The sequence below is a fragment of the Octopus bimaculoides genome, chromosome 2, assembly GCF_001194135.2.
Source record: "Octopus bimaculoides isolate UCB-OBI-ISO-001 chromosome 2, ASM119413v2, whole genome shotgun sequence".
Taxonomy (NCBI): Eukaryota; Metazoa; Mollusca; class Cephalopoda; order Octopoda; family Octopodidae; genus Octopus; species Octopus bimaculoides.
Window position 1 is genome coordinate 186193257 of NC_068982.1, and position 13415 is coordinate 186206671.

Sequence of the window (13415 nt, forward strand, 5' to 3'; positions counted from 1 at the left end):
ATATATATATATATATATATATATAGTAAGAATTTACAAAAAAACAAAAGACAAAGACGGGTGTGTGAACAACAAACAGATGTATTACTTTCAGGAAGTGAGAAAGTCTTTTACGTTTTGAGCCTACGCTCTTCGACAGAAAGGAACACAGAAATAAACAGGGAAAGAAAATAGAAAAAGGTATACTGACTAGTGATCTATCATATATATATATTGAGAGAGAAAGAGAAAGAATTTTTTTTGTTAGTAAAGCTGAAACTGAGACTTTGTTTCGCAACTCAAGTTTCATGCCACTGCAATCTTCAGGCAAGAACTGTAGCATAACACTATCGCAAGACAAACTCTTACATTCAGTTTCAATAAAGTAACTATCTTCTCTACATGTATTGAGCACTATTCTCACGTATAACATCCATGCTGGCATGGGCTGGATGGTTTGACAGGATCTGAAGAGCCTAATGACTACATCATACTCCAATTGTCTGTTTTGGCATAGTTTCTATAGTGCAATGTCCTTCCTAATGCCAACCACTTCATGAAATGTACTGGGGTTACAAATTCATTTGCAAGACAAAGACTTCTCAGCTGAGAGAGGGAGTGGAAGTGGGGGAAGTGGCTGTGTGCCAGGAGAGAGTTTAGAGTATAAGAGGGACAGAGACAGTTGTCTTACTAGAAAGGAGATACTTGACTGCTTTAGCGGGACAAAGAAGAAGAGAAAAGGGAGAAAGAGACACACATACACCACAGGGCTTTTCTCAGTTTCCATCTACTAAAGGCTTTGGATGCGCTGTGGCTTTCGTAGAAGACGCTGAAGGTGCCACACAGTGAAACTGAACCCAAGACCACATGGTCACCAGGCAAGCATCTTAACCATACAGCTATGTCTCTACCTATAACAAGGTTAACAAGATTAATTAATGTAAAACTATGCATACCTCTACATTAATGAAGTAATTGAAGGAATCTATATGTTGTTTCACTAATCCTTTCACCTTCAAAAAAGCTGGAAGCAGTTTCCATTTGTCCTGAAAAAAAAACAAGAAAAATGAATAAATTATGATGGAGAAAATCACTTCAAATGAAACAAAAAGTAAATCCTACCAGAGTTATCTTTCCTTTAATCTTGAGCTCTGTAGAACCAAAGACTAAATTCAACCAGTTTGATATTCTTTGGCTTTTTAACCCTTTCATTACCCATCCGGCTGAAACCGCTTCTGGCTCTGTAGTACAAATGTCTTGTTTTCATAAGTTTTGAATTAAAATCTTCCACCAAACCTTAATTACAATTTATGTTCCTAACACGAGCTTAATGATAACTAAGTTATTTTGCTAAATTCTTTGTTATATTTTAAATTAATTGAAAGAAACACAGAGCATCTCAGGAAAGATCCTTCAAAGGAGTAGATAGTTTTTGTTACCTAGGTAATGAAATTAGCAGTGGAGGAGACTGTTGTGAAAGTGTAGTTGTTAGAACAAGATGGAGAAAATTTTCAGAGAGCTATTAACTTTTGTTGGTAACAAAAGGTCTCTCTCTCAAAGTGGAAGGCACACTGTATGATGCTTGTGTACAAACAGCACTGCTACATGTTAGTGAAACATGGGCTGTGAATGCTGAGGGCATGAAAAAAACGAAGCTAGCATGCTCCACTGGCTGTGCAACTTCAGTGTGCATTGTATGGCAAAGTGTGAACTAATGAACCAGACAGCAGTTCTAGTTCACTGACATGAATCCAGTGTGTATATTTTCTGTTTTAACGATTTGTCGATTCAGTTTCGAACTTGGCTTCAGTAGTTTTGCTGATGTTATATTGATGGGGAAAAGTCTCACAGTTAATGGTGATGGGTGACTCCAGGAACCGGAAGTAAGAGTTCTATGCCAATATTGCTGAAGCGCAGATGTGGAAAAAAACCTTCTTATGAGTTTTGGGGTTAAAATTGTACGGGAAACATGAAGAGGAATACCCAGGAAGATGGTTTCAATGAGTCACTTAGCTGTCTAAAATAGGTCAGGTGAAACACATTTTGTAGATGTGGAAGGAGGATGTATGGTGTTCTGGCTTATTCAGGTAGTGACAGGACAAAACAAATGTATGCAGAGACAGTGATGGATGGGTAAAGACAGAGTTTGGAGGTGAGAAACTGGCTGAAAGTGTTTGGTGTGTCTTGTAGGGAATAAGCACAGGTGTAGCTAATGGCTGTGCAGGTAGTTAAGAGGTTGCAACCCATGACAGTCTTGCATCAGTGTGAGAGCTTGGAAGAGTTGTACGCATAGAGAGACCTCGAGTGTGACTCCACCGTGTAAGAGACGGAGAGAGAAGTAAAGGGACATAGATGTCTTCAACGGAGGAAATGCAACAGCTCTATAATTACTGGATGTGACTGGAGGACATTGGGATGTGGTAGGAACTAATACGTTATTTGTTAAAACTTGCCCCTCCCGAGTTGTCTTTTCCTTTTTGTTCACTGAATTCACTTACATGATGACTTTATCTGAAAAATAACTTGGAAAAGTCATGAATTTACTACATTTGTATTCATTAATAGTTCTATAGTACTGTCCACTATAAAGTGGCAAAAAATTTCGTCGTATATCTACGACTTGGGTATTAACACAACGACAAAAGGTCAGTGAGCGGGTCGTTATATTTACGACGAACTTTTTTGAAGCTTCGTAGTATGCAATACTACCAAGAAACAAAACGAAGAAAAACAGGAATACATATGCGTGCACATATATTATATAGGTAATTGTTCAGTATGGTTATATTTAAAAAGTAAATAAAAATTAAGGGGGGAGATAAGTAGTAAAAGAAACAAAGAGACCTTAAATATATACATATACATCACACACGCCGATCGCAGAGTGACCATTGGTTTCGCACTTATGGTCACTCTCTGACCGGCCATAACAAACTTCTAAATATATTACTGCTCAAATATTTTAGTGTGTTTCTTTTACGAATAAATAAACCACTGATGACCGGCTAACCAGCGCAATCGACCTGCTTCTTCCTGTGTTTGTTTCTCCATTTTCCACATGATTATAATTATAAACTGCGGTTTACACGATAAATTACCTGCCTCTGGATACCTTCTAACAAAGACGGTACCCACACAAGTAATCTCCAGGAGTGCCTTCGGATTTAATTCTCCCTTAGTTGCTTAAACACTTTTAGCCCATCACTTGAATGTTTAAACAATCCTAACTTATACCTATGTGTGTGTGTATATATATATATATATATATATCCAGCGGTCAGACATCACTGCTGTTTCTAATAAAGTATGGAATGTATGTTTTTGTATGCGGGAAAATGTGAACTTACATTTGTAATATAAGTAAGAAATGGGGTTTATAACATGAAACACTTGTAACATTTATGGCGAAGTAACTTCATTCGCATCTAAGAATTTCAAAACTAAAACCATTCTGCAATCCGATAAGAATTAGATATGAAACTTTTATTTTAAAATGTCACTAAATGAAAATCGAAAATATTGCATCAGTTTGAGACAATGGTAAAAGACTATTGTATAACCTTAACCATTATATTAGAGACACACTGTTAACTTGTATGTCTGTGCTTCAGAAATTAGAAACTTCAACCAATTTTTACCCCTCTTACGTGGGCTTATTTATCGGATGCTTTCATATATCTAGAATATCAATTTAATAATTATCGTATTTGTTGGCATAAAAGAGTCCCATTTTTAGTGCATTAAAATATATATATATATAGCATCGCATACAGGATCCGGGGCGAATTATTTTTGAGACACTTTTTTTTTTATAAAATATGCATCTTCTATGCCATGAAATACAGTATATTTCAATTTCTGAAGAGAGTATAGAACCACAAATTTATAGCGAAGGGGATTTGGTGGTGTACATGCTTTTCTATAAAACAAAAGTGGAATTAGCTGCAGCTGAGAATCAAGAACTGGTCGCAGACTTTGCTGGAAGGGAGCTCGATTTCTTCAGGAATTTTACATCGATAAGCTTCTTTTGCTCGTGTGTCTATGGTGTGCAAAAGAACAAGACTCAAACATCATCGCATATTTAAAATCTTCTGACACTGAACGAGACGACCGAATGAAAGACAAACATGGAATTATTTTAAAGAATTTACCTCAATTTTCTTCACTGGTTGAGTTAATTCGATTTTGTCAAGCTTCAATAAGTCATCGAGTGTCTCCATTCTTCCTTTCTTTTCACCAAAGCGAAATTAACTGCTATTTATCCAACATCAATCACAATAACAACATGAAAAAGACAAATGTAAACATGTGCGCCGGTTGATAGACCGGAAGCCAGAACTTTAAAGGTACGGACTTCCGGTATTGGGAGTTAACCACCTTGTCACACGCGATTTGGTATATTTGCTAACGAAGAAATTTATTAACCCACAAAGAGCTGGGATTTGCACTTACATAGCATGGACTGCTATGAAAATGAGACTACCATGCACACATAAAAAACAAAAAATAGTGGATCTTTCTGATTTGACGGGCAACACTTTTCATTCATGTTTTATGTAGTGTTTTTGGTACCGAAACACTTTCAAACTTCGTATACTTTTTGTATTCGAAGTTATTTCATGTAAAAAATTGTCGTATTTCGGTAATTTCAACCAATTACTGACGTCTATTGAGGTGAAAACAAGTACTGCCGTGGAATGTAAACAACATATACTAACGGTGTCAAGTTTGAAAGTGTTTCGTTAAGACAACAAGTGGTGCCCGTCAAATCAGAAAGATCCAAAATAGTTAAAATATCTTCTTAGTATATCATATGAAAGTTCATTAGTTGAACTATTAGTCCTCTTGCATTCTGGTGGGTATCGGAGCGTTTGAGTTACATTAGACCCCAACAAACGCGCATCTGTCTGGACCACGATCTTAGCCTGTCGACCTGTGCCTGACGGCCACGATCGTGGCCCGTCGTGCTTTATGTGTTAATTATTTGATAGATATAGATTAAGACAACGGAAACAGATTTATTGTGGTATAAGAATATATCTTTTATTTCTTTCAGTCACTAAATTGCGGCCATGCTAGAGCACTGCCCTGGAGAATCTTTTTAATAGAATGAATCGACCAAATATTTATTTTTTTAAGCCTGGTACTTATTCTAGCCTTCAATTTTGTCGACTGCTAAGTTACGGGGACGTAAACACACCAACACTGGTTGTCAAGCGGTATTGGGGGACAAACACACACACATACATACATACATACATACATACATACGTACGTACGTACGTACGTACATACAAGCCCAGCCCAATGTGCCACGCAATGGGACTGATCCCGGAACCATGTGGTTGGGAAGCAAGCCTCTTACCACACAGCCATGCCATGTACAGGGATGCTGTCAGTAAGGTGAGGGTTGGCAATGAGTACAGTGAAGAATTCCAGGTAGGGGTAGGGGTCCACCAAGGATTAGTCCTCAGTCCCCTCTTATTCATCATTAGTCCTCCAGGCAATAACAGAGAAATTCAAGACAGGATGCCCCTGGGAGCTCCTCTATGCTGATGACCTTGCTCTCATTGCTGAGTCACTATCAGAACTTCAGGTGTGGAAACCAGGTCTAGAATTGAAGGGCTTTGAAATCAATCTAGCAAAAACCAAAGTCTTAGTAAGTAGGAAGGCAAACAAATCACAAATCCCTTCAGGTAGATGGTCCTGCTCAATCTGTAGAAAAGGCATAGGTAGAAACTCCATAAGATGTACCTGGTGTAAGCTATGGACACACTTCAACGGTGCTTGTTACATGCTGGCATACAGCAATATCAAAGGAAGGCTAACTGGGAAGATAGTTTTGTGTGTGACAACTGCTCAAGGGCAATAAGCACTGGAAATGTGCAGAAAACAGCTTCCATCACATGCCAGGGGGGGAAACTAGAAGTAGGTGATAGCTTCAGTTACCTAGGTGACCAAGTCAGTAGCAAGGGTGGATGCTCTGTGAGTGTAGCTGCTAGAATAAGAATAGCCTGGGCAAAGTTCAAAGAGCTCCTACTATTGCTGGTAGTAAAAGGTAGACTGTATGACGCATGTGTGCAAACAGCCATGCTATATGGCAGTGAAACATGGGCCGTGACTGCTATGAACATGCGTAAGCTTGCAAGGAATGAAGCCAGTATGCTTCGCTGGATGTGTAATGTCAGTGTGTGTACACGACAGAGTGTAAGCACCCTGAGAGAAAAGCTGGACATAAGAAGCATCAGATGTGGTGTGCAAGAGAGAAAACTGCGCTGGTATGGTCATGTGTTGCATATGGATGCGGACAGCTGTGTGAAAAAGTGTCACACCCTAGCAGTAGAGGGAACCTGTGGAAGAGGTAGACCTAGGAAGACATGGGATGAGGTGATGAAGCACGACCTTCGAACAGTGGGCCAATTTAGAAATACATATAAGGGAGACAACAAGTGTTGGCTTATTGTCACTTAAACAGGAGTTATTTCCCCATACACCATACTGCTGAAATTCATCAACACTATATATATTTTTTTTATCCGATGTTCTTGGCAGAAACGTTAGCACGCCGGGCGAAATGCTTAGCGGTATTTCGTCTGTCTTAATGCTCTGAGTTCAAATTCCGCCGTGGTCGACTTTGCCTTTCATCCTTTCGGGATCCATAAATTAAGTACCACTTGCATACTGGGGTAGATTTAATCGACTGGCCACCTCACCGAAAATTTCGGGGCTTGTTCCTGGAGTAGAAACGGATATTCTTGAGACTTTAAGGGTTTCGGATTTAGAAATGAGTGGATATTTGACTCTATGAAATGAGAGTTTAGGGAAGTTGCCCAAGTCTAAAACGCTGTTTATTTCTCAAAAGAATTTATAACATATAATAGCTAACACTTCCGCACGGGGAAAGAAAACGGACATAGAATGCGAGGGTGGCGATGTAAAAAAGAATTTTAATATTTCATAACAAAGTTTTTCACAATCATAACTCCCGTTGTATGGAACACGTGAATATTTACAAACGAAGCAAACAATAAATTCCTTTTCTCTTTTTCCTTCTCCATAAAGTAGTAATTACTTTTCCGAAAATCCGCGGCCATTTTACAGAAACCAGGCGCCAACCCAGTTACAAACATGTGAGTCTCTCAATGGAAAGCTTCGCTTTTCACTAAAACAGATCCGGAATTTTCATTTTCGTCCAACCCAGACAGGATGACGTTGCTTCACAACAACTGGGCTTCCTAGGAATTTTCCGAGTGCTTTCTGGAATTTTCCATTTGTATCAGCTCTCTATGTTTCAGATAAAGGATTATCAGCTGTTACGATTTATAGCAGAGGCACAATGTCACAGCTGTTGGTGAAGAGTGGAGCCAGTCCTATCAACTCCACTATTTGACAAACTAGGATTTATATTACAGACATTGGAAAGATGACTGCATGTATGTGTGTGTATGTGCAGTTCAGCAAAAGAGACTGATGGAGTAAGTAGTGGGCTTACAAAGAATAAGTCCTGGAGTCAATTTCTTCAACTAAAAAGGCGGCGCTCCAGCATGGCTGCTGTCAAACAACTGAGAGGAATGAAAGAATATAAGAACGTGTGTGTGCATGTGTGTGTTCTGTGTGTATGTGTGTGCATGTGAGTGTATGTGTGTGTATGTGTGTTTGTGTCTGTGTGTGTGTGTGTGTGTGCGAGCTTTGTGGCGTGTGTGTGTGTGTGTGCATGTTTATGTGTGCATATGTCTGTGCATGTGTGTACACATTTGTGTGTGTGTGTGTGCACGAGCTTTGTGCATGTGTGTGTGTGTGCAAGTGTGTAAATATATACATACTTTAGGGTGCTGGTGGCACATAAAAAGCACCCCTTACACTCTGCAAAGTGGTTGGTGCTAGGAAGGGCATCCAGCCATAGAAGCCATATTGGAGTCTGGACAGCTCCTGTCAAACCGTCCAACCCATGCCAGCATGGAAAACAAATGTATGATGTATGATGATGATGATGGTACATTCATTCAAGCTTTTTGTGTCATCAGTTTTCACAATCCTTTCTGCAGATGTTTTAAGCTGTTTTCCCTTAGGAAATACATTTCATTCTATTGATGTCATTCTGTCTTCTTGTAAATAAAACTGAGAACTTCCTTCCGTAGGAAGGAAATGGGGAAATCTTTCAACTTAAAGAACAATCCATGTTGCTATGATGATGGTGATAGAGGGCATGACTGCGGCTGCAGAGTTGGCGTTGACAGCAGCGGCGGTGGTGGTGGTGGTGGTGATATTGGTAATGACGATGTTATGGCTGTAGTTGTGTTGTTGTTGTTGTTGGAGGTGGTGGTGGTGGTGGCAGCGGTAGTGGCTGTGGTGGTGGTGTACCAGCTGAACGCTGGGGTTAAGGCAATCAACTTACTCCTATCTTAAAATTGCTGTTCTTGTGCCAAAATTTGAAACCAATATAATTAATTAATTAATTAATTATAAGGCAATGAGCTAACAGAATTTTTTTTACAAGTCTAGGATTGGTTCGAAAGCTGCTTAGCAAGAAAACTACTTTAGTTGGAACAATCAGAAAGAAAAGAGTTGAACTTCCAAGTGCTTTCACACATGGAAAAGGAAGAGAAATCAACAGCACAATATTTGGATTTTAAAAGGATTCTATGATCCTTTCTTATTGTCCCAAGAAAGAATATGTAGTCGCACTTATGAGTACAATGCACTCTCAGCCTTCAATTGATTCAAAAAATGCTGAAAAGAAACCAGAAGTTATTACATGTTACAACAAAACAAATGGAGGAGTAGATACCCGAGATAAGATGGCAAGAACATAGACATGCAAAAGAATGACTCAAAGATGGCCTACGGTTATATTCTACAATAGGATTCATATAAGTCCCGTGAATACTTTCATTGTTGCAAAGTTTCAAGGATAAAAGAAGACAGTGCCTAATTCAGTTAGGAACGGAACTTGCCAGGGTTAATGCTAAACAAGAATATGACAAACAGTCTACTAGTTCCGCTAACATTTCTGAACCAAACAAGAAAAGAAGATGCTTTTCACCCTCATTTGAGATTCCTCAGCCAAAGGAAAATGGAAGATGTTCTTCGGGTGGCCCAAAGAAAAGGGAGGAGGACTCATACTACATGTTGTCTGCATTCACTGCCATGGAGAGCTGTAATTCTGTACTTTTGTAATTTTTTTAATTTATGTTATATTCCATAAGCTGTATTTTTTAATAAAAATCTGTGAGAAACAGTAATTCTTCATTCACCTGACAGCATAGTTTGAATAAAATTTAATTAAAAGAAAAATATTGGCTCCATTGGACCCAGTTGCTAATTAGTGACATGCATTTTCTCTGGTAGACCAAGGGTTAAATTCCTTAAATGGATGTTCTATACACACAAAATTCTTAAACTGGACAACAACTCATCAGAAAATAGCTGTTTCAACCCTTTAGTTACCATATTTCTATTAAAAAAAGACACTGACTTTATTTCAAATAATTTTGGTCAGCCCGAGACTATAGTAGAAGACACTTGCTCAAGGTGTCACACAGTGGGACTGAACCCGGAACCATGTAGTTGGGAAACCTGCGCCTATAATGAAAAATTTAGTAGAATGAAATAAACTAATCACAAATTTTGATAGGAGATCTAATTTACACAATTACTCTAAAACAGAAAGTTTATATCACAAAATACAGGATGGGCTGGCCTTCAAGGATGGTGCGGTACCAAGCATTGTGGTCAGCAGTCTGGGGGATCTACCAGTGGGGGGGGGTCAATATTACAAACTGTCACAGTCTTTTTTAGCATGTCTTTATACCATCCCTTGAGCGCCAGAAAGCAATTCTCTGTGGGCCACAATCTTTGGCAGGTGATGGTCAACTATCCTGAAGACATATCCCATCCAGCAGAGTTGTGTCTTCCTAAGAATGGCCTTGATATTGGTGGTCTCGGCTTTCTCCAGGACGCCTGTGTTGGTGACATAGTCAGTCCAGTGGATATTTGATATGGTGCGCAAACAGCATCAGTAGAACCTCTCCAGGAAGCAGGTGTGACACCGATACAGGAGCCATGGCTCAGAGGTGTGGCAGTAAGTGGAAAGAACTGGAGACCAGCAAACGCTGAACATTGTCTCTGTTTTCAGTTTGTTATTTCTCCATACCTTGTCTTTAAGTCTCCCAAACACACAACACACAACACACATACAAGCACACACACACACACACATACACATACACACACACAAACACATACATGTGTCTTCTACAATAGCCTCAACTTCCCAACCATATGGTTCCGGGTTCAGTCCCACTGTGTGGCACCTTGGGCAAGTGTCTTCTACTATAGCCTCGGGCCGACCAAAGCCTTGTGAGTGGATTTGATAGAAAGAAACTGAAAGAGGCCGTGTGTACGCGCGCGAGCATGTGTATCTGTTTGTGTGTCTGTGTTTGTCCCCCCACCATCGCTTGACAACCGATATTGGTGTTTATGTTCCCGAAACTTAGCGGTTCGACAAAAGAGATCCGATAGAATAAGTACTGGGCTTACAAAGGATAATTCCTGGGATCGATTTGTTCGACTAAAGGCGGTGCTCCAGCATGGCTGCAGTCAAATGGCGGAAACAAAGTAAAAGAGTAAACGAGTATTATTTTTACCTGTCTACAAACACAGCCAGGCTGAAATAATTAATGCATTCTTCCAGGAGTGAATAAAAAAATTCTCAAACTTGAAGAGATGGGCCCCTTAGATACTAACATGGGCCCCTATATAGAGAGATTCTTATGGCGCAGCGGCTCACTTGCCATCGGGCAAGCTGGCATCCACCACTCACTGACTCATACACACATGCCTCTACACAGCTGGTACAACTTATCGAGTCAACCTAAGTTTTCTCACACGACCAGGATTCACAGCCAAACAATAGAAGCACTAAATACCACCACCACCGCCGCCGCCACCATCACAGCTGCCACCATCACTACCGCCATCTCCACCACCACCAGACATGTATTCAATACTATTAAAGCGATCTTGAAAAGATTGTAGTAACGTGACTGTGTCAAGGTTGACTCTTTGAACGTATAATTTGGTGTGACGTTAATACTAATTATGAGCCAGTCTCTGCGCTGTATAGGGAAACCGCTGAGACAATACCAAACTTGTTACGTTTGTTTGGTTTTGTAATGTCTGAAGGTCTCGTATATACACGCACGCATGCATGCACGCATACACACGCACGCACCAACAAACAAACAAACAAATTAACACACTGACACATATATGTCCCAGACTGGCAGTGTAAATGTCGCTATTTTGAGAAGCCTATAGCCATGGTGTGTGCAAGAGATCGAGGAAAACAGATGTTGGATGATGATGATGATGATAGCTAGCTAGATAGACAGATAGATAGATAGTCAGACAGACAGACAGATAGAGATAGCTAGATAGATAGATAGATAGACAGACAGGCATAGCTAGATAGATAGATAGCTAAGTAGATAGACAGGTAGACACGTAGCTAGCTAGCTAGCTAGATAGATAGATAGACAAAAACAGACTGAGAGACCGACAGATAGATAGATAGATAGATAGATAGATAGATAGGATAGGCTTCTTTCAGTTTCCATCTACCAAATCCACTCCCAAGGCTTCAGTTGGCCCAAGGCTACAATAGAAGACACTTGCCCAAAGTGCCACGCTGTGGGACTGAACCTGGAACCATGTGGTTGGGAGGCAAGCTTCTTGCTACACAGTCACACCTGCACCTATGTATACCATTTCTATACTTACCTATAACTTACCTATGACTTCCCTATGACTTCCCTATACTTACCTATGACTTACCTATGACTTGATTGTTAGTGCATTGTTATGGATGGCTAATCAATATTTATGTATATTTATTGGATGACTCATTCATCATCACACGACTTCATTGTTGAGGATGGCATTAGTCAACATTTACATAGAGGAATAGTCGTGTGGTAACAGGTTTGCTACCCAACCACAGGGTTTTTGGTTCGATCTTACTGCATGGAACCTTGTCTTCTACTATAGTCCTGGGCTGATCAAAGCCTTGTGAGTGAATTTGATAAATAGAAACTTAAAGAAGCCAGTCAAATTATCATATGCTAGACCACTGGTTTTAATTGATTAATATCAATTTCTACCCTTATTAATAAATTTTAAATAATGATGTTTTCAAACCGGTAAATTAGCTGCAAAAATTTGTTAACTGCAGGGTTATTTCCGGACTTAGCGCGTCAGATTGAAGACATTTGAAGGGATACACTGAATGTAATTTGTAGAACTCTACACATGCTCCCTTTCGGGTGGATGTCTTGTGTCTAGTTCTGGAAATTATATTTTATAAATCGACAGACTACGCTGATGATCCTGCAGATATTTACTTATGTAAATTTTAACAGGTGAAACCATGGTACGTAGGTTAATCGTTTTTTTTTTATTTAGTATTTTTTCATTTGTCTTGCCCTTTTACAGTCTGTTGTGTCGCTAGATTTTTACTGAGAACATATTTTTCATGGTTAGATGATTCAGCATCTATTTCTAGCATATAGGAGTCCACTTTTGCTGGTCATTCCTCTTATTTGTGTATGTAATATAATTTTAATCTTCGGATTTTTTTAATATGCTAGACCACGGTTTTAATTGATTAATATCAATTTCTACCCTTATTAATAAATTTTATATATACACTAGCGTAGCTAGAGTGTGTGCCACCTGGAGCAGCCCTTCCGTTTGCTGCCACTGCTGGACCCCACAAAGAACAATTATTGCTTACAGCAGACCCAAAAGTGTCACCCTATTAAAAGTGACCCTCTAGCTATGCTAGTGTAAAAAATGCACACACACACACACATATATATACGTAGTCTGATCAATAAGTATCCGGACTGTTTCTATAGTAACGAAGCTAAAGCATGGAGAGCGAAACTGCTCAGCACGGATTGACCTTGAACCCTACTGCACATGCACACTAAGTTTTAACGTAAAGAGCACCATTCAAGCGTTGAGCCTCACGGAGGCAAAGTGGCTGAGCTCCTTTTGAGCGTTGGGCCTCATGGAGACAATGACCAAGACCAGTGGCATTATGTTGTACTTGAGAAGAAGACCCATCAAACTGAGCAAAATGGCAGTTGTGGCAGATACCGGTGTCACGCAAATGACACCCGTGCCAGTGGAATGTAAAAGCACCCATTACACTCTTGGAGTGGTTGGCGTTAGGAAGGACATCCAGCTGTAGAAAACCATGCCAAATCAGACTGGAACTTGGTGCAGCTTTCTAGCATACCAGCTCTGGTCAAACCGTCTAACACACGCCAGCATGGACAATGGATGTTAAATGATGACGATAATGATGATGATATATAGATAGATAGATAGATAGCAAGCTAGATAGATAGATAGATAGATAGATAGATAGA

The 13415-nt window shown here is 39.7% G+C and overlaps 1 protein-coding gene across 1 annotated transcript in view; it reads right to left on the reverse strand.

Moving 5' to 3' along the window:
• Positions 1-4787, reverse strand: part of LOC106873287 (DNA-directed RNA polymerase III subunit RPC2) — a 78329-nt gene extending 73542 nt beyond the window's left edge. Inside the window, exons 1-2 of the mRNA XM_052965909.1 lie at positions 4131-4787; positions 936-1025 (exon numbers count right to left, since the gene is read on the reverse strand). Of these exons, the coding sequence (XP_052821869.1) occupies positions 936-1025; positions 4131-4199 (159 nt within the window). The 5' untranslated portion in view covers positions 4200-4787. The remainder of the gene's footprint in view (positions 1-935; positions 1026-4130) is intronic.
• Positions 4788-13415: the final 8628 nt, after the last annotated feature.